The 25,042-nt window shown below is 56.0% G+C and overlaps 1 protein-coding gene across 1 annotated transcript in view; it reads left to right on the forward strand.

Annotated features, from left to right (window-relative positions):
• Positions 1-25,042, forward strand: part of hspg2 (heparan sulfate proteoglycan 2) — a 643,156-nt gene that overhangs the window by 195,766 nt on the left and 422,348 nt on the right. The window contains 2 exon segments of the mRNA XM_070860710.1: positions 6,250-6,359; positions 20,037-20,095. Coding sequence (XP_070716811.1) covers positions 6,250-6,359; positions 20,037-20,095 — 169 coding nt within the window.

Raw genomic sequence — 25,042 nt, forward strand, 5'->3', positions numbered from 1 at the left:
ACTAAAATCAAGGAACACCCAGAGATGTTCTATAAATATATGAAGCATAAAAGGATAACTAAAGAAAGGGTAGGGCCTATTACAGACCATGAGGGTAATCTCTGTGTAGAGGTGGATGATGTGGGTATGGTTCTTAATGAATATTTTGTATCTGTTTTCACAAAGGAAAGGGGCAATGCAGATACTGCTATCGAGGAGAAGTGTGATATTCTGGATGAAATAAACAGAGAGAGGAAGTATTAAGGGGTTTAGCAGCAATGAAAGTAGATAAGTCCCCAGGCCCAGGTGAAATGCATCCCAGGTTGTTGAGCGAAATAAAGGAGGAAATAGCAGAGGCCTTGACCATCATTTTCCAGCCCTCTTTGGATTTGGGCATGGTGCCGTAGGACTGGAGGACTGCTAATGTAGCACCCTTGTTTAAGAAGGGAGAAAGGGATAGACCGAGTAATTACAGGCCTGTCAGCCTAACCTCAGTGGTGGGAAAATTATTGGAAAAAATCCTGAAAGACAGGATAAATCTACATTTGGAAAGGCAAGGATTAATTAGGGATAATCATCACGAATTTGTTAAGGGAAGATTGTGTTTGATTAACCTGATTGAATTTTTCGAGGAGGTAACCAGGAGGGTCGATGAGGGTAGTGCGTATGATGTAGTATATATGGACTTTAGCAAAGCTTTTGATGAGGTCCCACATGGCAAACTGGTTATGTAGGGTAAAGCCCATGGGATACAGGGCAAAGTGGCAAGTTGGATCCAAAATTGGCTTCGAGGTAGGAAGCAAAGGGTAATGATTGGTGGATGTTTTTGTGACTGGAAGGATGTTTCCAGTGGGATTCCGCAGGGCTCAGTACTGGGTCCCTTGCTTTTTGTGGTATATATCAACGATTTAGATTTGAATATAGGGAGTATGATTAAGAAGTTTGCAGATGATACTAAAATTGGCTGTGTGGTTGATAATGAAGAGGAAAGTCATGGGCTGCAGGAGGATATCAATCTACTGGTCAGGTGGGCAGAGCAGTGGCAAATGGAATTTAATTTGGAGAAGTGTGAGGTAATGCACATGGGGAGGGCTAATAAGGAAAGGGTATACCACTTGGAAATGTAGAGAACTTGTCCACAGTTCCCTGAAAATAGCAGGCAAGGTGGACATGGTGATTAAGAAGGCATACGGAATGCTTGCCTTTATTGACCAAGGCACAGAATACAAGAGTAGGGAAGTTATGCTTGAAGTGTATAATACACTGGTTAGGCCACAGCTGGAGTACTGCGTGCAGTTCTGGTCGCCGTATTATAGGAAGGACGTGATTGCACTGGAGAGGGTGCAGAAGAGATTTACTAGAATGCTGCCTGTAATGGAGATTCTTAGCTGTGAGGACAGGTTGGATAGGCTGTGTTTAATCTCCTTGGATCAGAGGAGGCTGAGAGGAGACCTCATTGAGGTGTACAAAATTTTGAGGGGCCTGGATAAAGTGGCTAGCAAGGGCTTATTTCCATTGGTGGAGGGATCAATTACAGGGGGGCATAGGTTTAAGGTGGTTGGTGGAAGGTTTTGGGGGGATTTGAGGGGAAGCTTCTTCACGCAGAGGGTTGTGGGGGTCTGGAACTCACTGCCTGGAAGGGTGGTGGATGCAGAAACCCTCACCACATTTAAAAGACGGTTGGATGGGCACTTGAAGTGCTGTAACCTGCAGGGTTACGGACCTAGAGCTACTAAGTGGGATTAGACTGGATACCTCTTGTTGGCTGGCACAGATACGATGGTAAATACTGCAGAGAATCGAATACGGCCAGAGTGATGATCTGGACTAGTTTCGATCGCCTGGATGGGTCAGAGAGGAATTTTCCCAGATTTTTTTCCCCCAATTGACCTGGGTTTTTACCTGTTTTTTTTGCTTCTTCCAGGAGATCACATGGCTCTGGTTGGGGTGGAGTGTAAAATGTTGCGGTGCAAGGGATGTCGCAGTTGTGTGAGGCGGACTGGTTGGGCTGGGTGCTCTTTACCTTTCCACCATTGTTCATTGTTCATAGATTTATATGTAACCTTCGGGGCTGCTGACAGAGGGCCGTGTGGCTCTTTGTCGGCCGGCGCAGACACGATGGGCCGAAATGGCCTCCTTCTGCGCTGTAAATTTCTATGTTTCTATGGTGCCTCTTGGGTATCAGCTGGAGCTCAGTGTAGCAGTCTCATCTGAGTCAGGAGATCATGGGGTACCATTCCGTGTCCCAGTCGGTCCCTACACTGACCCTCGCCCAGTCGCTCCCTACACTGACCCTCGCCCAGTCGCTCCCTACACTGACCCTCGCCCAGTCGCTCCCTACACTGACCCTCGCCCAGTCGCTCCCTACACTGACCCTCGCCCAGTCGCTCCCTACACTGACCCTCGCCCAGTCGCTCCCTACACTGACCCTCGCCCAGTCGCTCCCTACACTGACCCTCGCCCAGTCGCTCCCTACACTGACCCTCGCCCAGTCGCTCCCTACACTGACCCTCTCCATTCCATGTAACTTGAGCACAAAATCTGGGCTGACACTCCAGTGTAGTACTGAGGGAGCGCTGCACTGTTGGAGGTGCTGTCTTTCGGATGAGACGTTAAACCGAGGCCCCGTCTGCCCCCTCAGGTGGACATAAAAGATCCCATGGCACTATTTTGAAGAAGAGCAGGGGAGTTTTCCTTGGTGTCCTGGTCGATATTTTTCCCTCAACCAACATCACTAAAACAGATTATCTGGGCATTTTTCTCATTGCTAGGTTGTGGAACCTTACCTTATGAAAATTGGCTGCTGTGTTTCTTACTCTGGGCTGTAAAGCACTTTGAGGCGTCTTGAGGTCTATATAAATGAAAGTCTTTCTTTCTCCCAATACAGTTCCTTCATTTCAACTCTGGCCTTCTATGTGGCAAAATCATGATCTTGCATCCAATCAGCTGACTGGTAACTTCCTGTTCAATCAGAGCTCTGCCTGACTGGTAGCTGAAATTGCTGATGTTAAAATGTGTGTGAAATAAAGTGTAGAGAAGCATTTCCATTAGTAAGTCGGGGGCTATTTTAACACAATATTATCATGTAAACCCTCGAGTTTCACACATACAACGGTATAGAATAACCTGCCTAGGTTTATCATGGAGGCTTTTGAACGGTTTGGGACTCAACCTTTACTGTTCATGTGCATCTGATTGTAATGGTGAAAGCCAGCGATCCCTTCGGGCTGTGTGGGTAACGGTGCAGTGTTGGCTATCCTGTGATTTGGGCTGTGTTTATCTCCGTACAATGACATAGTATTTACAGCACAGAAACAGGCCAGTGGGCCCACCGCTTCGTGCCGGGGTTAGTGCTCCACCCCTCCCACCCCTCTCCATCTCATCCTGTCACCACACCCTCCTCTTCCTTTCTCCCTCATGTACTTGCCTAGCTTTGCCTCAAATGTATCTATGCTGTTTGCCTTACCCACTCCCTGTGTAGTTCCACATTCTCACTGCTCTTTGGGTAAATAAGTTTCTTCTGAATTCCCCATTGGGTTTATGTGACTATCTTATATTCCTGGCCCCTAGTTTTAGACTCCCCACAAGTGGAAACACCTCTCTGTCTACCCTATCGAACCCATTCATCATTCTGTCTCCTGCAATTGAACTGATTGACGCTACTTCTGGTTATCAAAAGCAAATTGTTCCGTGTGGTGGGACTTTGGTAAACGGAGCACTGTTCTGTGTCTGCCAGGAAAGCAGCGTTTGAATTTCTCAGTGTTCGAAAGGTGCCCATGGTATGGGATTGTATTCATCCCCTGCCTGTGAAAAACCTGCTACTGATCTCAAGGGGACCTGTCCGCTCTTCTGACAGTCGGTGACTAGCCATAGCTAATGGGACAGGATATATGTGGTGTTCCCTTCCAGTAACATTAAGCTTCATACTCTGAGAAACAGCACTGAGATAAAGATCCACCCAAATGACTGAAAAAATGGTTTTCTTCGTCATCTCTGGAGCATAGCCTTCCCCTAGCCTCTCCGTGTGCCACTCACTGTACAGATCCCCAGCCCATTGGGGTCTCCGTGTCCCACTCACTGTACAGACCCCCTCCCTCCCCCCCAAGACGTTGGAGTCCCTGTCATTGTACAGACTCCCCCGCCCAGCCATTAGTCTGTACCGACCACCAGCCATTGGGGTCTCCGTGTCCCGCTCACTGTACAGACACCCCCCCACCTCCGGCCGTTCAGGTGGTTGCCAGGCTGTGTTCATGACAAATGACTGCGTAAACACATCTTGTTGGTACTGATGTAAATAGAGTGATTTAACAGCACTGGAGATCAAGAGGCTACTTGAAGCAGTTCTGTAATCTAAATAGATCGTTAATCTGCCGAATATTGCTGAGGTAGCAAGCCATAAGGAGCGCCTTCACCACATACACAATGGCTTGCCTTGTAACAAGCTATGTTCGGGGTGAGCTGCTAGATTATGAAGTGTTATGACGAGGTAAATGGTGATAAATTGTTTGCACTGTAGATGGTAATGAGAGGACACAAATTTGAGATGATCACAAAAAGGGTTGAAGGGGACATAACTCTGATTTGTAGAGAGGCTTTAACATACAGACATGTTCCAAATAAAAAACTAAATAGAGGATGGGGAAATAGGAGAATGGGTTTCAGCTTGGCTTGTGCAGAAGATCGTGGGTTCAAGGTTCAAGTCCCACTCCAGAGTCCTGAGCACATAATCCAGGCTGACACTCCAGTGCAGCGCTGAGGGAGCGCCGCACTGTCGGAGGTGCCATTTTTCGGATGAGACGTTAAACCGAGGCCCCGTCTGCTTTCTCAGGTGGATGTAAAAGATCCCACGGCATTGTTTTGAAGAAGAGCAAGGGTTTTTTTCCTAGTGTCCTGGCGAATATTTATCTCTCAACCAACATCACTAAAACACATTATCTGGTCATTTATTTCATCGCTGTTGTGCGATCTTGCTGTGCAAATTGGCTGCTGTTTTTTTCCTCCATTTCAAGTGACTACACTTCAAATATAGGTCATTGGCTGTGGAGTATTTTGGGATGTCCTGAGGTTGTGAGAGACGTTTGTTCTTTGGTTGAGGCAATTGGGTGTTTACCAGCTTACTGTTGCCGTGTGGCATTCTCTCGCTGCAAATTCTCTGATTGTGTTTTTTATGACCTATTCTGTCACACTGCATGTATATTTTCTGTAGGAAGTGAGAGATGTGAAGGCGTTGCAGTATGTACTTTTGTGACTATGTACTCTGGTCTACCTCCAATTAAAGTGCGTCTGCGGCGTACGTCAATTCATAAGAAATAGGAGCAGGAGTAGGCCATACGGCCCCTCGAGCCTGCTCCGCCATTCAATAAAGATCATGGCTGATCTGATCATGGACTCAGCTCCACTTCCCTGCCCGTTCCCCTTATCCCCTTATCGTTTAGGAAACTGTATATTTCTGTCTTAAATGTATTCAATGTCCCAGCTTCCGCAGCTCTATGAGGCAGCGAATTCCACAGATTTACAACTCTCTGAGAGAAGAAATTTCTCCTCGTCTCTGTTTTAAATGGGCGGCCCCTTATTCTAAGATTATGCCCTCTAGTTCTAGTCTCCCCCATCAGAGGAAACATTCTCTGCATCCACCTCGTCAAGCCCCCTCATAATCTTATACATTTTGGTAAGATCACTTCTCATTCTTCTGAATTCCAGTGAGTAGAGGCCCAACCTATTCAACCTTTCCTCATAAGTCAACCCCCTCATCTCCGGAATCAACCGAGTGAATCTTCTCTGAACTGCCTCCAAAGCAAGTTCCTGCTGATCTGACATTTGCTCTCTCTACCTTTGGGCTGGATTCTATATGGACAAACAACATATGATCCTGGGCATGAAGCGTTGGCTAGAAATGATGTGAGCCTCAGTTTCGGCCCACGTAACCTCCCGAATATTTGGGGCTATGGCTGGCCTGGAAAGGTGGGCTGTACATTCACGGTTATCTCTGGAGCCACTGCTTCCACAGAGGAGCAGTGGAAATCCAGCTGGGCAGGTCCCCTGCTCTCCCGAGGACTCTATCTGTGTGGCGCTGCAGTATAACCGGAGCATTGAAGGAAGGATGGGATGGTTTTTGTGGTGTAAGTCAGCTTGCCTGAGGGTGATCTGGAAGCCTGAGACTAAACCTTCAGCTGTTTTTGGTCAGTTGTGTAATGCAACCTTTATCAGAAAGAAAGTGCTGGCGTTTGATGCTTGTCGGGTCTACAATGATTTGCGTTTGTTTACTTTCAGTGTACTACCGCGTGTTGGTGAACTTCACCACGTCCATCGAATACGACCCTCAGTTGGAGGATTTTGAGTCTGAGACGTTCAGGGAGGTATCTGAAGGAATCATAGACACAGTAAGTACAGGAGGGGCAATCCCACTGCATGCTTCGACTTAAACCCAAACCGTGCTAATCCTCATAACTAGCAGCACCGGCTGAACAGACTGGGGCACTTATGTCTGGAAAAGGGACCTGTTGAAATTTACAATTATGAAGGGATTCAATAGGGTAGACACCGAGAAAATGTTCCCACATGTGGGGGAGACCAAAACTAGGGAGCACAAAAAAATATAAGATAGTCACTAATAAATCCTATAAGAAATTCAGAAGAATTCTTTCCCCAGAGGTTGGTGAGGATGTGGAACTTGCTACCACATGGAGTAGTTGAGGCCATTAGGATCGATGCATTTAAGGGGAAACTGGATAAGTAAATGAAGGAGAAAGGAATAGAGGGGTATATTGTTAGGGTGAGATGAAGCTCGTGTGGAGCATATACACCAGTACAGGCCAATTGGTCCCAATGGCCTGTTTCTGAGCTGTACATTCTCTCTAATTCCATGAGTCGCTGAATTTTTGCTACTGGATTGAATATAATTTGAGTTTATAAGGAGTGTGGTGGATAGGTTTAAACTGTTGAGTGGTTGGTGAGGAGTCTTCGTGCTTTGGTGAACCTGTGTTCCTGCAGTGTTTAATTTTTCTCCCCCTCCCCTCACTGCTGGAGCCTGTCCCTGGCTGGAGAGACAAAGGAAGAAGATAACAAATAGGAGCAGGAGTAGGCCATTTGGTGCAGTAACCTTTTATGTGGCACCTTATCGAATGCTTTCTGGAAATCCAAATAAACCACATACACTGGTTCCCCCTTATCCATCCTGCTCGTTACATCCTCAAAGAACTCCAGCAAATTTGTCAAACATGATTTCCCTTTCATAAAAACCATGCTGACTCTGTTTGATTGTATTACGATTTTCTAAATGTCCTGCTACTGCTTCCTTAATAATGGACTCCAGCATTTTCCTAACCACCGATGTTAGGCTAACTGGTCTATAGTTTCCTGCTTTCTGTCTCCCTCCTTGAATAGGGGCGTTACATTTGCGGTTTTCCAATCCGCTGGGACCACTCCAAAAACTAGGGAATTTTGGTAGATTACAACCAATGCATCCACTATCTCTGCAGCCACTTCTTTTAAGACCCTAAGATGTAAGCCATCAGGTCCAGGGGACTTGTCCGCCTTTAGTCCTGTTATTTTACCAAGTACTACTTCTTTAGTGACAGTGATTTATTAAGTTTCCCCCTTCCGATAGCCCCTTGATTATCCACTATTGGGATGCTTTTAGTGTCTTCTACCGTGAAGACCGATACAAATATTTGTTCAAAGTCTCAATCTACAGCTAGTTATTCGATTCACCAGAACACTGGTCCCAGCCTGGTTCAAGTGAAGCCCGTCCCGACAGAACAGCTCCCTCTTATCCCAGTACTGGTGCAAGTGTCCCATGAATTGAAACCCATTTCTCCCACACCAATCTTTGAGCCACGTGTTCATCTATCCAATTTTATTTACCCTATGCAATTTGCTCATGGCTCAGGTAGTAATCCAGATATTATTATCTGTGGTTCTGCTTTTTAATTTAGCCCTTAGTTGCTCATACTCCCTCAGCAGAACCTCTTTCTTTGTTCTACCTATGTCATTGGGACCTACGTGGACCATGACAACTGGATCTTTCCCCTCCCACTCCAACTTCCTCTCCAGGGTTAAGGAGATGCCCTTAACCCTGGCACCAGGCAGAGAACACAGCCTTCGGGACTCACACTCTCGGCTGCAGATAACAGTATCTATTCCCCTAACTGTACTGTCCCCTACAGCTACAACATTTCTTTTTACTCCCCCAACTTGAATGGGTCTCTGTACCGCGGTGCTGTGGTCAGTTTGCTCATCCTCCCTGCAGTTCCTGCTCTCATCCACACAGGGAGTAAGAGCCTCAAACCTGTCAGACAAGTGCAAGGGCTGAGGCTCCTCCATCACTACATCCTGGGTCCCCATAGCTTCCTCACTCATAGTCACACCCTCCTGTACCTGACCATGGACCAAATTTGAGTTAGTTAACCTAAGGGGTGTGACTGCCTGCTGGAACACAGCGTCCAGGTAACTCTCCCCCTCCCTGACGTACCGCAGTGTCTGAAGCTCATCAACGCGGAGCCGAAGTTCCTTGAGCTGCAGACACTTGGTGCAGATGTGGTCACCGTGCACCTCGATGGGAAAACCAGCTCCCATACGCTGCAGCTGCAACACGTCACCCGCCCCGCCATCTCATGTATTTTATCTAACTAATTAGATTTTCAAGTTTTGAAATTTCAAATTATCTATGTGTAGTTTTTAATCTGTACCACGGTTCTTAATTTAAACCATGGCCCAAGTTTAGAAACCTTGTTATATTTAATTAAATGTAATTATATTTGTATTTAAGTAACTTAGTTTACAGTTTAGTTCCTGAATTAAGTAATGGGTAATGAATTAAATCCCTGTAACACAAAGCACTACAGATAGTGTGGGCAAAAGCAAGAGGGTGAAATAGTGCGAGAGATAATCGGGTAATTTTGATTTTGGCCCGTAGTGCAAACCAAGTGATATTGATCAGCTGCATGTAATACATCTCTCCCGATTTTAATTTCTATTCAATGTGTAACGGGCGACTGATCCAATATCACTTTCTTTACAATATTGCCCAAAGTCAGAAGTACTCCCAGAAACACTCTATTTCTGAGAATGTTGCTGACAAAGGACAGGTTAGTTTTCTCGAGATTGGCGGGCCAGAGAGGAGCTTTGTGGACTGACGGGAACATTGTCAGCAAAATGGTCAAACACTGCCCAGGGCCCAGGGCCCAAACACAGCAACACTCCCAGCACGGTTCTTGGGTCTAATTGGTCCTGATCTGATGGTTGGAGAGACTGTAGTCTCTTGCTCTGGGATCTGATTGGTCTGAAGAGATGCTGCAATTACAGTTTGCTGCCGCCTTCTAAATTTTGTATCTAGCTGTCATCTTTTCTCCCGTGTCTCTCCACCCTCTTTGAAAGGCAGTAACTCCTGCTGGGATACCATTCCACAGCTGCTAACTGCCCTCACCCAAATGGCCATTCTAACAAGTGAGCCTAAATGTGATAAATGCTATTCCACTGTAAGGGGCCTCACAACCCAGTCCTCAGCTGAAATCCACATGTTAAGGTGAATCACAATCAAGAGCCAGAGCTCTGGTTAATTTCCCCACTCACCCACTCTCCGATCACAGAGGCCAATGTAATTACCTCTCCTCCTCCCACAAGCCCAGGGCCAGCTATGGATCCGATCTGTATCCCATATCTTGTAGTACAATGATCATTCAACATATGTTTATTAACCCCCAGAAGTACTCGATGTGTCTGACCATGCGTGGCCTCAGAAGGAATGGGTTTCGATTCTCTCCCTGGGGTATGTTGTCCATCGCCTGGCCGATGTAACGCTGAAACTGCTGGAGCACAGCACCATTGGTTTCTCCCAGACTGCCTGGTATTGTCATATCCCCATCGCACATTCTCTAACTACTCCATCAAATATCACACAGCAACACATCGGTAGTATATGGGACAAATAAATCTCTGATACGATGCAACATAGCTAGGGGATTTGAGTATAGGAGCAGGGAGGTCTTACTGCAGTTGTACAGGGCCTTGGTGAGGCCTCACCTGGAATATTGTGTTCAGTTTTGGTCTCCTAATCTGAGGAAGGATGTTCTTGTTGTTGAGGGAGTGCAGCGAAGGTTCACCAGACTGATTCCAGGGATGGCAGGACTGACATATGAGGAGACACTGGATCGACTGGGCCTTTATTCACTGGGTTTTGGAAGGATGAGAGGGGATCTCATAGAAACATATAAAATTCTGATGGGATTGGACAGGTTAGATGCAGGAAGAATGTTCCCGATGTTGGGGAAGTCCAGAACCAGGGACATAGTCTAAGGAGAAGGGGTAAGCCATTTAGGACTGAGATGAGGAGAAACTTCTTCACTCACAGAATTGTTAACCTGTGGAATTCTCTACCACAGAGAGTTGTTGATGCCAGTTCGTTAGATATATTCAAGAGCGAGTTAGATCTGGCCTTTACGGCTAAGGGGATCAAGGGGTATGGAGAGAAAGCAGGAAAGGGGTACTGAGGGAATGATCAGCCATGATCTTATTGAATGGTGGTGCAGACTCGAAGGGCCGAATGGCCTACTCCTGCACCTATTTTCTATGCTTCTATAACCAGTCAATCGGTATGAGGACCAGTGTCAGTGGGTTTTTAATATCTTGTGTATTTATTTATTTATTGTCCTGAGAGGCAGAAAAATGTACAGCAAAAACCATGTAGTTAAGTCAACCACTGCTGGCCTAGCCGAGGCTCTGTTGCCTATTGCTGGTCTGGCTAGGGCAAGAGGAGGCCTCTCTGGACACTGCCACCTCACGCAGCTCTTCCTGTCCCAAAGTCTGAGCTCTGGCCATCGAGAGGGTCCAGTCCTCGCTGGGCCCATTCCATCGTCTGCTGAGGGGTGACTGCCAGCAATGTGATCTTTTATGATGTAACATTGATGGATGGTCAACTGCTCATTACGTTGAACTGAAATGAGGCCGGTCGATGTGTCGGCGAAACCCACCGGTCACCCAGGAGCTGTGCACTAAAGCCCAGCTTGTTCTGACTGTCCGCCACTGGGCACTGCCTCGGGCCCACTGTCACCGAGCGCTGCCCCGGGCCCACTGTCACCGGGCGCTGCCCCGGGCCCACTGTCACCGGGTGCTGCCCCGGGCCCACTGTCACCGGGCACTGCCTCGGGGCCCACTGTCACCGGGCGCTGCCCCGGGCTCACTGTCACCGGGCGCGGCCCCGGGCCCACTGTCAGTCACCGAGCACAGCCCCGGGCCCACTCACTGTCACCGGGCGCTGCCCCGGGCTCACTGTCACCGGGCGCGGCCCCGGGCCCACTGTCAGTCACCGAGCACGGCCCCGGGCCCACTGTCACCGGGCACTGCCCCGGGCCCACTGTCAGTCACTGAGCACTGCCCCGGGCCCACTGTCACCGGGCACTGCCCCGGGCCCACTGTCAGTCACTGAGCACGGCCCCGGGCCCACTGTCACTGGGCACTGCCCCGGGCCCACTGTCACCGAGCACTGCCCCGGGCCCACTGTCAGTCACTGGGCACTGCCCCGGGCCCACTGTCAGTCACCGAGCACTGCCCCGGGCCCACTGTCACCGAGCACGGCCCCGGGCCCACTGTCACCGGGCACTGCCCCGGGCCCACTGTCAGTCACTGAGCACTGCCCCGGGCCCACTGTCACCGGGCACTGCCCCGGGCCCACTGTCAGTCACTGAGCACGGCCCCGGGCCCACTGTCACCGGGCACTGCCCCGGGCCCACTGTCAGTCACTGAGCGCGGCCCCGGACCCACTGTCACCGGGCACTGCCCCGGACCCACTGTCACCGGGCACTGCCCCGGACCCACTGTCACCGGGCACTGCCCCGGACCCACTGTCACCGGGCACTGCCCCGGGCCCACTGTCAGTCACCGGGCACTGCCCCGGGCCCACTGTCAGTCACCGAGCACTGCCCCGGACCCACTGTCACCGGGCACTGCCCCGGGCCCACTGTCACCGGGCACTGCCCCGGGCCCACTGTCAGTCACCGAGCACTGCCCCGGACCCACTGTCACCGGGCACGGCCCCGGGCTCACTGTCACCGGGCACTGCCCCGGGCCCACTGTCACCGGGCACTGCCCCGGGCCCACTGTCAGTCACCGAGCACGGCCCCGGGCCCACTCACTGTCACTGAGCACTGCCCCGGGCCCATTGTCACCGGGCACGGCGGGCACTGCCCCGGACCCACTGTCACCGGGCACTGCCCCGGGCCCACTGTCACCGGGCACTGCCCCGGACCCACTGTCACCGGGCACTGCCCCGGGCCCACTGTCACCGGGCACTGCCCCGGGCCCACTGTCACTGAGCACTGCCCCGGGCCCACTGTCACTGAGCACTGCCCCGGGCCCACTGTCACCGGGCACTGCCCCGGGCCCACTGTCACCGGGCACTGCCCCGGGCCCACTGTCACCGGGCACTGCCCCGGACCCACTGTCACCGGGCACTGCCCCGGACCCACTGTCACCGGGCACTGCCCCGGACCCACTGTCACCGGGCACTGCCCCGGGCCCACTGTCACCGGGCACTGCCCCGGGCCCACTGTCAGTCACCGGGCACTGCCCCGGGCCCACTGTCACCGGGCACTGCCCCGGGCCCACTGTCAGTCACTGAGCACTGCCCCGGACCCACTGTCAGTCACCGGGCACTGCCCCGGGCCCACTGTCACCGGGCACTGCCCCGGGCCCACTGTCAGTCACTGAGCACGGCCCCGGGCCCACTGTCACCGGGCACTGCCCCGGGCCCACTGTCAGTCACTGGGCACTGCCCCGGGCTCACTGTCAATCACCGGGCACTGCCCCGGGCCCACTGTCAGTCACCGAGCACGGCCCCGGGCCCACTGTCACCGGGCACTGCCCCGGGCCCACTGTCAGTCACCGAGCACGGCCCCGGGCCCACTGTCACCGGGCACTGCCCCGGGCCCACTGTCAGTCACTGGGCACTGCCCCGGGCTCCCTGTCAGTCACTGAGCACTGCCCCGGGCCCACTGTCAGTCACTGAGCACGGCCCCGGGCCCACTGTCACTGGGCACTGCCCCGGGCCCACTGTCAGTCACTGGGCACTGCCCCGGGCTCACTGTCAATCACCGGGCACTGCCCCGGGCCCACTGTCAGTCACCGAGCACTGCCCCGGGCCCACTGTCAGTCACCGAGCACTGCCCCGGGCCCACTGTCACTGAGCACTGCCCCGGGCCCACTGTCAGTCACTGAGCACGGCCCCGGGCTCACTGTCAGTCACCGAGCACGGCCCCGGGCCCACTGTCAGTCACTGAGCACTGCCCCGGGCCCACTGTCAGTCACTGAGCACTGCCCCGGGCCCACTGTCAGTCACTGAGCACTGCCCCGGGCCCACTGTCACTGAGCACTGCCCCGGGCCCACTGTCAGTCACCGAGCACGGCCCCGGGCCCACTGTCAGTCACTGAGCACGGCCCCGGGCCCACTGTCACTGGGCACTGCCCCGGGCCCACTGTCAGTCACTGGGCACTGCCCCGGGCTCACTGTCAATCACCGGGCACTGCCCCGGGCCCACTGTCACCGAGCACGGCCCCGGGCCCACTGTCACCGGGCACTGCCCCGGGCCCACTGTCAGTCACTGGGCACTGCCCCGGGCTCACTGTCAATCACCGGGCACTGCCCCGGGCCCACTGTCAGTCACTGAGCACTGCCCCGGGCTCACTGTCAATCACCGGGCACTGCCCCGGGCCCACTGTCAGTCACTGAGCACTGCCCCGGGCCCACTGTCAGTCACTGAGCACTGCCCCGGGCCCACTGTCAGTCACTGAGCACTGCCCCGGGCCCACTGTCAGTCACTGAGCACTGCCCCGGACCCACTGTCAGTCACCGAGCACGGCCCCGGGCCCACTGTCACCGGGCACTGCCCCGGGCCCACTGTCAGTCACTGGGCACTGCCCCGGGCTCACTGTCAGTCACTGAGCACTGCCCCGGGCCCACTGTCAGTCACTGAGCACTGCCCCGGGCCCACTGTCAGTCACTGAGCACGGCCCCGGGCCCACTGTCACTGGGCACTGCCCCGGGCCCACTGTCAGTCACTGGGCACTGCCCCGGGCCCACTGTCAGTCACTGAGCACGGCCCCGGGCCCACTGTCACTGGGCACTGCCCCGGGCCCACTGTCAATCACCGGGCACTGCCCCGGGCCCACTGTCAGTCACTGAGCACTGCCCCGGGCCCACTGTCAGTCACCGAGCACTGCCCCGGGCCCACTGTCAGTCACTGAGCACGGCCCCGGGCCCACTGTCAGTCACTGAGCACGGCCCCGGGCCCACTGTCAGTCACTGGGCACGCCCCGGGCCCACTGTCAGTCACTGAGCACTGCCCCGGGCCCACTGTCAGTCACTGAGCACTGCCCCGGGCCCACTGTCAGTCACTGAGCACTGCCCCGGGCCCACTGTCAGTCACTGAGCACTGCCCCGGGCTCACTGTCAATCACCGGGCACTGCCCCGGGCCCACTGTCAGTCACTGAGCACTGCCCCGGGCCCACTGTCACCGAGCACTGCCCCGGGCCCACTGTCAGTCACTGAGCACTGCCCCGGGCCCACTGTCACTGGGCACTGCCCCGGGCCCACTGTCAGTCACTGGGCACTGCCCCGGGCTCACTGTCAATCACCGGGCACTGCCCCGGGCCCACTGTCAGTCACTGAGCACTGCCCCGGGCCCACTGTCACCGAGCACTGCCCCGGGCCCACTGTCAGTCACCGAGCACTGCCCCGGGCCCACTGTCAGTCACTGAGCGCGGCCCCGGGCCCACTGTCACCGGGCACTGCCCCGGGCCCACTGTCACCGGGCACTGCCCCGGGCCCACTGTCAGTCACCGAGCACTGCCCCGGGCCCACTGTCAGTCACTGAGCGCGGCCCCGGGCCCACTGTCACCGGGCACGGCCCCGGGCCCACTGTCACCGAGCACGGCCCCGGGCCCACTGTCACCGGGCACTGCCCCGGGCCCACTGTCACCGGGCACTGCCCCGGGCCCACTGTCACCGAGCACGGCCCCGGGCCCACTGTCACCGAGCACTGCCCCGGGCCCACTGTCAGTCACCGAGCACTGCCCCGGGCCCACTGTCAGTCACTGAGCGCGGCCCCGGGCCCACTGTCACTGAGCACGGCCCCGGGCCCACTGTCAGTCACTGGGCACTGCCCCGGGCCCACTGTCAGTCACTGAGCGCGGCCCCGGGCCCACTGTCACTGAGCACGGCCCCGGGCCCACTGTCAGTCACTGAGCACGGCCCCGGGCCCACTGTCACCGAGCACGGCCCCGGGCCCACTGTCACTGGGCACTGCCCCGGGCCCACTGTCAATCACCGGGCACTGCCCCGGGCCCACTGTCAATCACCGGGCACTGCCCCGGGCCCACTGTCAGTCACCGGGCACTGCCCCGGGCCCACTGTCAGTCACTGAGCACGGCCCCGGGCCCACTGTCAGTCACTGAGCACGGCCCCGGGCCCACTGTCAGTCACTGAGCACGGCACCGGGCCCACTGTCAGTCACCGGGCACTGCCCCGGGCCCACTGTCAGTCACCGGGCACTGCCCCGGGCCCACTGTCACCGGGCACTGCCCCGGGCCCACTGTCACTGAGCACTGCCCCGGGCCCACTGTCAGTCACTGAGCACGGCCCCGGGCCCACTGTCACTGGGCACTGCCCCGGGCCCACTGTCAATCACCGGGCACTGCCCCGGGCCCACTGTCACTGGGCACTGCCCCGGGCCCACTGTCACCGGGCACTGCCCCGGGCCCACTGTCAATCACCGGGCACTGCCCCGGGCCCACTGTCAGTCACTGAGCACGGCCCCGGGCCCACTGTCACTGAGCACGGCCCCGGGCCCACTGTCAGTCACTGAGCACGGCCCCGGGCCCACTGTCACCGGGCACTGCCCCGGGCCCACTGTCACTGGGCACTGCCCCGGGCCCACTGTCACTGGGCACTGCCCCGGGCCCACTGTCACTGAGCACGGCCCCGGGCTCACTGTCACCGGGCACTGCCCCGGGCCCACTGTCACTGAGCACTGCCCCGGGCCCACTGTCACTGAGCACGGCCCCGGGCTCACTGTCACCGGGCACTGCCCCGGGCCCACTGTCAGTCACTGAGCACGGCCCCGGGCCCACTGTCACTGGGCACTGCCCCGGGCCCACTGTCACTGGGCACTGCCCCGGGCCCACTGTCAATCACCGGGCACTGCCCCGGGCCCACTGTCAGTCACTGAGCACGGCCCCGGGCCCACTGTCACTGGGCACTGCCCCGGGCCCACTGTCAATCACCGGGCACTGCCCCGGGCCCACTGTCAGTCACTGAGCACGGCCCCGGGCCCACTGTCACTGGGCACTGCCCCGGGCCCACTGTCAATCACCGGGCACTGCCCCGGGCCCACTGTCAGTCACTGAGCACGGCCCCGGGCCCACTGTCACCGGGCACTGCCCCGGGCCCACTGTCAGTCACTGAGCACGGCCCCGGGCCCACTGTCACTGGGCACTGCCCCGGGCCCACTGTCAATCACCGGGCACTGCCCCGGGCCCACTGTCACTGGGCACTGCCCCGGGCCCACTGTCACTGAGCACGGCCCCGGGCCCACTGTCACCGGGCACTGCCCCGGGCCCACTGTCACTGAGCACGGCCCCGGGCCCACTGTCACTGAGCACGGCCCCGGGCCCACTGTCACCGGGCACTGCCCCGGGCCCACTGTCACTGAGCACGGCCCCGGGCCCACTGTCACTGAGCACGGCCCCGGGCCCACTGTCACCGGGCACTGCCCCGGGCCCACTGTCACTGAGCACGGCCCCGGGCCCACTGTCACCGGGCACTGCCCCGGGCCCACTGTCACTGAGCACGGCCCCGGGCCCACTGTCACCGGGCACTGCCCCGGGCCCACTGTCAGTCACTGAGCACTGCCCCGGGCCCACTGTCAGTCACTGAGCACTGCCCCGGGCCCACTGTCACCGGGCACTGCCCCGGGCTCACTGTCACCGGGCACTGCCCCGGGCCCACTGTCACTGGGCACTGCCCCGGGCCCACTGTCACTGGGCACTGCCCCGGGCCCACTGTCACCGGGCACTGCCCCGGGCCCACTGTCAGTCACTGAGCACTGCCCCGGGCCCACTGTCAGTCACTGAGCACGGCCCCGGGCCCACTGTCACCGGGCACTGCCCCGGGCCCACTGTCAGTCACTGAGCACTGCCCCGGGCCCACTGTCACCGGGCACTGCCCCGGGCCCACTGTCACTGAGCACGGCCCCGGGCCCACTGTCACCGGGCACTGCCCCGGGCCCACTGTCACTGAGCACGGCCCCGGGCCCACTGTCACCGAGCACGGCCCCGGGCCCACTGTCACCGGGCACTGCCCCGGGCCCACTGTCACTGAGCACTGCCCCGGGCCCACTGTCACTGAGCACTGCCCCGGGCCCACTGTCACTGAGCACGGCCCCGGGCCCACTGTCACCGGGCACTGCCCCGGGCCCACTGTCAGTCACTGAGCACGGCCCCGGGCCCACTGTCAGTCACTGGGCACTGCCCCGGGCCCACTGTCACCGGGCACTGCCCCGGGCCCACTGTCAGTCACTGGGCACTGCCCCGGGCCCACTGTCACCGGGCACTGCCCCGGGCCCACTGTCAGTCACTGAGCACTGCCCCGGGCCCACTGTCACCGAGCACTGCCCCGGGCCCACTGTCAGTCACTGGGCACTGCCCCGGGCCCACTGTCACCGGGCACTGCCCCGGGCCCACTGTCAGTCACTGAGCACTGCCCCGGGCCCACTGTCAGTCACTGAGCACGGCCCCGGGCCCACTGTCACCGGGCACTGCCCCGGGCCCACTGTCACCGAGCACTGCCCCGGGCCCACTGTCAGTCACTGAGCACGGCCCCGGGCCCACTGTCACCGGGCACTGCCCCGGGCCCACTGTCAGTCACTGAGCACTGCCCCGGGCCCACTGTCACCGGGCACTGCCCCGGGCCCACTGTCAGTCACTGAGCACGGCCCCGGGCCCACTGTCAGTCACCGGGCACTGCCCCGGGCCCACTGTCAGTCACTGGGCACTGCCCCGGGCCCACTGTCACCGAGCACTGCCCCGGGCCCACTGTCAGTCACTGAGCACGGCCCCGGGCCCACTGTCACTGAGCACTGCCCCGGGCCCACTGTCAGTCACTGGGCACTGCCCCGGGCCCACTGTCACCGGGCACTGCCCCGGGCCCACTGTCAGTCACTGAGCACGGCCCCGGGCCCACTGTCACTGAGCACTGCCCCGGGCCCACTGTCAGTCACTGAGCACGGCCCCGGGCCCACTGTCACTGGGCACTGCCCCGGGCCCACTGTCACCGAGCACTGCCCCGGGCCCACTGTCAGTCACTGAGCACGGCCCCGGGCCCACTGTCACCGAGCACTGCCCCGGGCCCACTGTCAGTCACTGAGCACGGCCCCGGGCCCACTGTCACTGAGCACGGCCCCGGGCCCACTGTCACCGGGCACTGCCCCGGGCCCACTGTCAGTCACTGAGCACGGCCCCGGGCCCACTGTCAGTCACTGGGCACTGCCCCGGGCCCACTGTCACCGGGCACTGCCCCGGGCCCACTGTCAGTCACTGGGCACTGCCCCGGGCCCACTGTCACCGGGCACTGCCCCGGGCCCACTGTCAGTCACTGAGCACTGCCCCGGGCCCACTGTCACCGAGCACTGCCCCGGGCCCACTGTCAGTCACTGGGCACTGCCCCGGGCCCACTGTCACCGGGCACTGCCCCGGGCCCACTGTCAGTCACTGAGCACTGCCCCGGGCCCACTGTCAGTCACTGAGCACGGCCCCGGGCCCACTGTCACCGGGCACTGCCCCGGGCCCACTGTCACCGAGCACTGCCCCGGGCCCACTGTCAGTCACTGAGCACGGCCCCGGGCCCACTGTCACTGAGCACGGCCCCGGGCCCACTGTCAGTCACTGAGCACTGCCCCGGGCCCACTGTCAGTCACTGGGCACTGCCCCGGGCCCACTGTCACCGGGCACTGCCCCGGGCCCACTGTCAGTCACTGAGCACGGCCCCGGGCCCACTGTCAGTCACCGGGCACTGCCCCGGGCCCACTGTCAGTCACTGGGCACTGCCCCGGGCCCACTGTCACCGAGCACTGCCCCGGGCCCACTGTCAGTCACTGAGCACGGCCCCGGGCCCACTGTCACTGAGCACTGCCCCGGGCCCACTGTCAGTCACTGGGCACTGCCCCGGGCCCACTGTCACCGGGCACTGCCCCGGGCCCACTGTCAGTCACTGAGCACGGCCCCGGGCCCACTGTCACTGAGCACTGCCCCGGGCCCACTGTCAGTCACTGAGCACGGCCCCGGGCCCACTGTCACCGGGCACTGCCCCGGGCCCACTGTCAGTCACTGAGCACTGCCCCGGGCCCACTGTCACCGGGCACTGCCCCGGGCCCACTGTCAGTCACTGAGCACGGCCCCGGGCCCACTGTCACCGGGCACTGCCCCGGGCCCACTGTCACCGGGCACTGCCCCGGGCCCACTGTCACCGGGCACTGCCCCGGGCCCACTGTCACCGGGCACTGCCCCGGGCCCACTGTCAGTCACTGAGCACGGCCCCGGGCCCACTGTCACTGAGCACGGCCCCGGGCCCACTGTCACCGGGCACTGCCCCGGGCCCACTGTCAGTCACTGAGCACGGCCCCGGGCCCACTGTCACTGAGCACGGCCCCGGGCCCACTGTCACCGGGCACTGCCCCGGGCTCACTGTCACCGGGCACTGCCCCGGGCCCACTGTCACCGGGCACTGCCCCGGGCCCACTGTCAGTCACTGAGCACGGCCCCGGGCCCACTGTCACTGAGCACTGCCCCGGGCTCACTGTCACCGGGCACTGCCCCGGGCCCACTGCTCTTCCCCTTTTTAAACTTTCATAAGCTGGTCTCCTGACTGAGAATGGGAGCCTTACATTACAGCCAGCAATCTATCGCTCGAGGTGGACTGTTAACTCTTGAATTGTCTAAAACACACACAATATGACCAGCTTGAAAGCCTCCCTTCCATTCTAACCCTTTAATCAATGTGCTTGCTTTACAGCTCGAGTCTGAATTCTATCGGATCTCCGGAGACCAGTCAGTCACTGTGGTGTGGATCAAGTAAGTGCCTTTTTGACATGATCTCACTTTCGGGCGAAATGATATGCTGTTGGCCCACTGTCGGACAAATCAAAACACAATATGATCATCGTACAGATTAAACTCACCATGATAGAAAGGGATTTTTCAGTTCAAGCATAAATCTCGAAGTCAGCTGAGTGTGGTCGGTGGAAATGATTAATCTGGAGCTTATCCCTCTCGCCCTCCGTCCCTAAAGTTAAATCTGACTTCTGTATCTACAACAGTTCCAGTGGACACTTGTCGCTGATGTACCACAAACCTCGGCTTTATGCCCCGTGAAGATTTGGTTTGTAGATGAATGCCACTGTCATGGCTTGTTAATTGTCCATATCGCAGTGCGCGATCAATGGTAGATTTGTGAGAGGCCTTTTGCCCTGTGGAGCTGCTGACAAGGTGTTGAGACAATGAGCCAGAGCAGGGGTTTGGCCCTGGAGATGATTAACACACCGCCTCACTGACACTTTGCCTTTTCTTTACCCGTTACAGCGAAATTAGTTTGTTGTGTTTGTTCTGGTTGCTGGGGTGAACAGCTGACCCCAGCAGCCATGAGGAATTTATTGCAGATTGGGTGATGACCTCGGGATCGCCAACAAGGTTTGAATAACGTTTGTTTCAACTGAGGACAGAAAGGAAAAGGCTGGAAGCCATGGCGCTGTCTAGCCTGTCTTGGCTGCTATCCCAATTATTTAATCTCCGAAGGGAAAGATATGTGTGAATTCAGAACATAACTGAGCAAAACTCCGGACTATCCAGTCCCACATTCCATTATTCACCCTGGCCTGGCTGCCATTCTCTGGCAGCACTCTTTATCCGACCTCCCACCAACGTTGCACCAACTCTATATTGACTATAATCATCGGCCCATCGTGCTGGCTCTTTGACAGAGCGATCCGATTAATCCCACTCTCACCCCCGCTCTTCCCCACAGTCCTGCAAATTTCTCCTTTTATGAAGAAAACAGCTGACATGAACACAACTCTCACAGCGCCAGTTCCAACAAAAGTTCAATATCAAACTTTGTTTTCTACACGTTAAAGTGGCCAATAAATTACTTGGGGTGACTCAGCCTCTTCACATAATGACCATTCTCAGTGAGATGTGTCCAGGGCTCTGAGTCTGCGAGTGTTGTAGGTGCCAGCTGCTCTGTGTATGTGTTACATGTGGGGGAGGAAAGGAGACAGTTCTACCCAGATACATACTGCGGCTGCTGGAACCTGAAATACTATGTTATTGACCATGCTCCTGATGATGTTCCCTGCTCAACACTCCACAGTATCCACAGATAGAAAAGCAGATGGAGTTTTCTCCGTCTTGATGAATTGCGGCTGATAATACAATAGTGAAATATGAAGAGTGTGGTTAGAAGCTGTGAGTAATCCTGAATGTTTCCATTGAGGATCGGTGGGACTGAGGCTGCTGCAGACAGCAACTCTCGACAGCTGGGCCCGAGCATAATTGTAAAACAGGTACTCCAAGCACATGGTACAAGATGACAGATAAATATCCCACCGGCTCACAGCATTCCAGCTTCATCACTCATCACTGCCCACGCCACAAAACACTCAAATGTTCTTGGGAAGAAACGATGCTTTACTCCCACGGGTGACCCACTCCTCCAGTAACAATCTGTTTTATTCAGTCTGGGTCACTGAGCTCCAGGAGATATTTTGGCTCAGTGCTACATTTGGTAGAATAGTTTTAATCTTCACCTGACTCCTGAATGAATGTTTACATATTCAAAGGTTGCTTTACCCAATCATATGATATTGCCTCTACACATATCACCCTGTTACCCCTTGAGTCTAGCCATTTTGGAGCTCGGGTCTTAGAGATCTGGGAGGTCTCTAACTTGATCTGCGATTTGTGCTAAGTTAGTTGTCCATAGGGTCACTGCAGTCAGTTCCCTGCCCCTGGGTTCGTGTCAGGAACATTGACGAGGGCTGGCACTCCTGATGGCTATCCATCCACGTGTGTGACAATCATAGAAACATAGAAAATAGATGCAGGAGTAGGCCATTCGGCTCTTCGAGCCTGCACCACCATTCAATAAAATCATGGCTGATCATTCATCTCAGTACCCCATTCCTGCTTTCTCTCCATACCCCTTGATCCCTTTAACCGTAAGGGCCACATCTAACTCTTGAATATATCTAACGAACTGGACTCAACAACTCTCTGCGGTAGAGAATTCCACAGGCTCACAACTCTCTGAGTGAAGAAGTTTCTCCTCATCTCGGTCCTAAATGGCTTACCCCTTATCCTTAGACTGTGACCCCTGGTTCTGGACTTCCCCAATATCGGGAACATTCCTTCTGCATCTAACCTGTCCAGTCCTGTCAGAATTTTATATGTTTCTATGAGATCCCCTCTCATTCTTCTAAATTCCAGTGAATACAGGCCCAGTCGATCCAGTGTCTCCTCATATGTCAGTCCTGCCATCCCGGGAATCAGTCTGGTGAACCTTTGCTGCACTCCCTCAATAGCAAGAACGTCCTTCCTCAGATTAGGAGACCAAAACTGCACACAATATTCACCAAGGCCCTGTACAACTGCAGCAAGACCTCCCTGCTCCTATACCCAAATCCCCTCGCTATGAAGGTCCTTGGGACCCTCCCTTGCCTGATAACCAACTTCGGTCTGAGGCTCAAGGAGCAGCCCTTGGGACAGGTACAGGAGGGACTCGAGCTCATGGAGCCACAGCCCAGTGAACAGTTAACATTTTCAAGTCATTACAGAGGCTGAACAAGAGTTTTTAAATATCGGGAAACATTTGGAAGGAATACAACTGCAGCAGTTTCAGTTCAGAGTGTCAGAGGTGCTGCTTTGCCATTCACTGTCTACCAGCTTTGGAGTGTCAGTGCCTCATAGCAACACACGCCTTGGCTAATGTGCATGGACAGAATTAGAATTAAGCTCCACTCTGGATCCAATGGTAATAACAATTTACCTGACAAGACAGACTTGGAGAAGTATTGCTTGTCTTTGTGAATGTTGTTCCCTTTTCCCCAACAGTATGTGTGGAGCCCATTCTCAAACACAATCTCCAGAATGTCTATCCATTCGGACATCTCCAATACTCACTCCTGATTGGCTGCCTTTTACTGACCAATACATTTTCTCGCACCATTTTAGGCCAGGGAATATTTCAAGCCACCCCTCATTCAGCCTCTGCGATTACTTGGAAATGTTTTAAGCGTTGGGAATGGCAGCAAAGGTCGGGCCCTTTTCATCAGTGAGTCACTGAGCATGCCCCAAACTCCATCTGAAAACCCACACTCACATCACCCCCTCCACAAATCAAAACTGGCTGACATTGTATTGGCGTGTCTCCAAGGGTAAAGCAGTTTGACGAATGTAGAAACATTGCAGACTGAATAGACCAACCCAAGCCTCCCCTCCCAGGAGCAGGATCTTCTCCCCCCATTCCTGCACCCTGCCGGCTGGACCTCTCTCCTTGATCTACATTCATTAGGTCCTCTCTGTTTCAAGATAACCCATTAGAATCATAGAAATTTACAGCACGGAAGGAGGCCATTTCGGCCCATCATGTCCGCGCCGGCCGACCAAGAGCTACCCAGCCTAATCCCACTTTCCAGCTCTTGGTCTGTAGTCCTGTAGGTTACAGCACTTCAGGTGCACATCCAAGTATTTTTTAAATGTGGTGAGGGTTTCTGCCTCTACCACCCTTTCAGGCAGCGAGTTCCAGACTCCCACTGCCCTCTGGGTAAAGAAATGTCCCTTCATATCTCATCTAAACCTCCACCCAGTTACTTTAAATCTATGCCCCCTGGTTGTTGACCCCTCTGCTAAGTGAAACAGGTCCTTCCGATCTACTCTATCCAGGCTCCTCATAATTTTATACACTCAATCAGGTCTCCCCTCAGCTTCCTCTGTTCCACAAGAAAACAGACCCAGCATCTCCAATCTTTCCTCAAACCAAAGTTCTCCAGTCCAGGCAACATTCTTGTAAATCTCCTCTGCACCCTTTCCAGTGCAATCACATTTTTCCTGTAATGTGGTGACCAGAACTGCACGCAGTACTCCAGCTGAACAAGTTGAACATGGTGTGAAGAACTTCCCTCCTCTCTCTGGCCCCCATCCCCAACAATCCATACCAAGTTTGCTAGTCGAGCAGCCTGCACCAGAGCAGTGTTATCCTCCACGCCCGCCCGCCTAGCCACTTCCATAGTTGCCGGTCACATTCTCCCATCCTCTTTGCTGAATCATACTGAGCTCGTCACTGAATCGACCTCCTATTGGAACTCCCAGCAACAGGCGCCTTCTGCTTCCGGAGTTTGCAGCAACGGACTTGAGTTTTTTTTCTTAATCTTTTGTTTTGATATCCTGTCTCCTTCCGTGCTGAAAATTTCTCTGATTCTATTAAACTGTGGAAACTGCCGACTCCTGCGCTGGGTTTATTTTCTGATCAGATCTCCTCCTATTGTGTTGTAAGATCAATGCCCCTTTGCTGCAACTTCCAGTGATAACAATAAATTGTCCAGGCTGCCACATTTCAGGCTGCCTTGACAATATTGCTGTGTTTTTATTTAATGAAGGGCTTGTGTTTAATATGTAATGTCGTTTATTCATTTTGTGGCGTTAACAAACTCCTTGATTTTCTCCACCGCTTGCACATTTCCTGAAGCTGTGACGGCCGGAAACAGACAGCCGCCTGTGCAGTCTGGGTCTCCCTTGTCCCACCCTTGCTCCAGGGAATCACAGCACTAAAGGAGGCCATTCGGCCCATCCTGCCTGTGCCAACTCTTCGAAAGAGCTGTCCAATCAGTCCGACTCCCCTGCTCCTTTCCCGTATCCTTTTCAAGTATTTAGCGAATTCCCTTTTGAAATCTGCTTGCAGCAACCTTTCAGGCAGCACGTTCCCGATCATCATAACCCGCTGAATAAAAACATTCTAATCACCTCCCC

This window comes from Pristiophorus japonicus, chromosome 18, assembly GCF_044704955.1.
Source record: "Pristiophorus japonicus isolate sPriJap1 chromosome 18, sPriJap1.hap1, whole genome shotgun sequence".
NCBI lineage: Eukaryota > Metazoa > Chordata > Chondrichthyes > Pristiophoridae > Pristiophorus > Pristiophorus japonicus.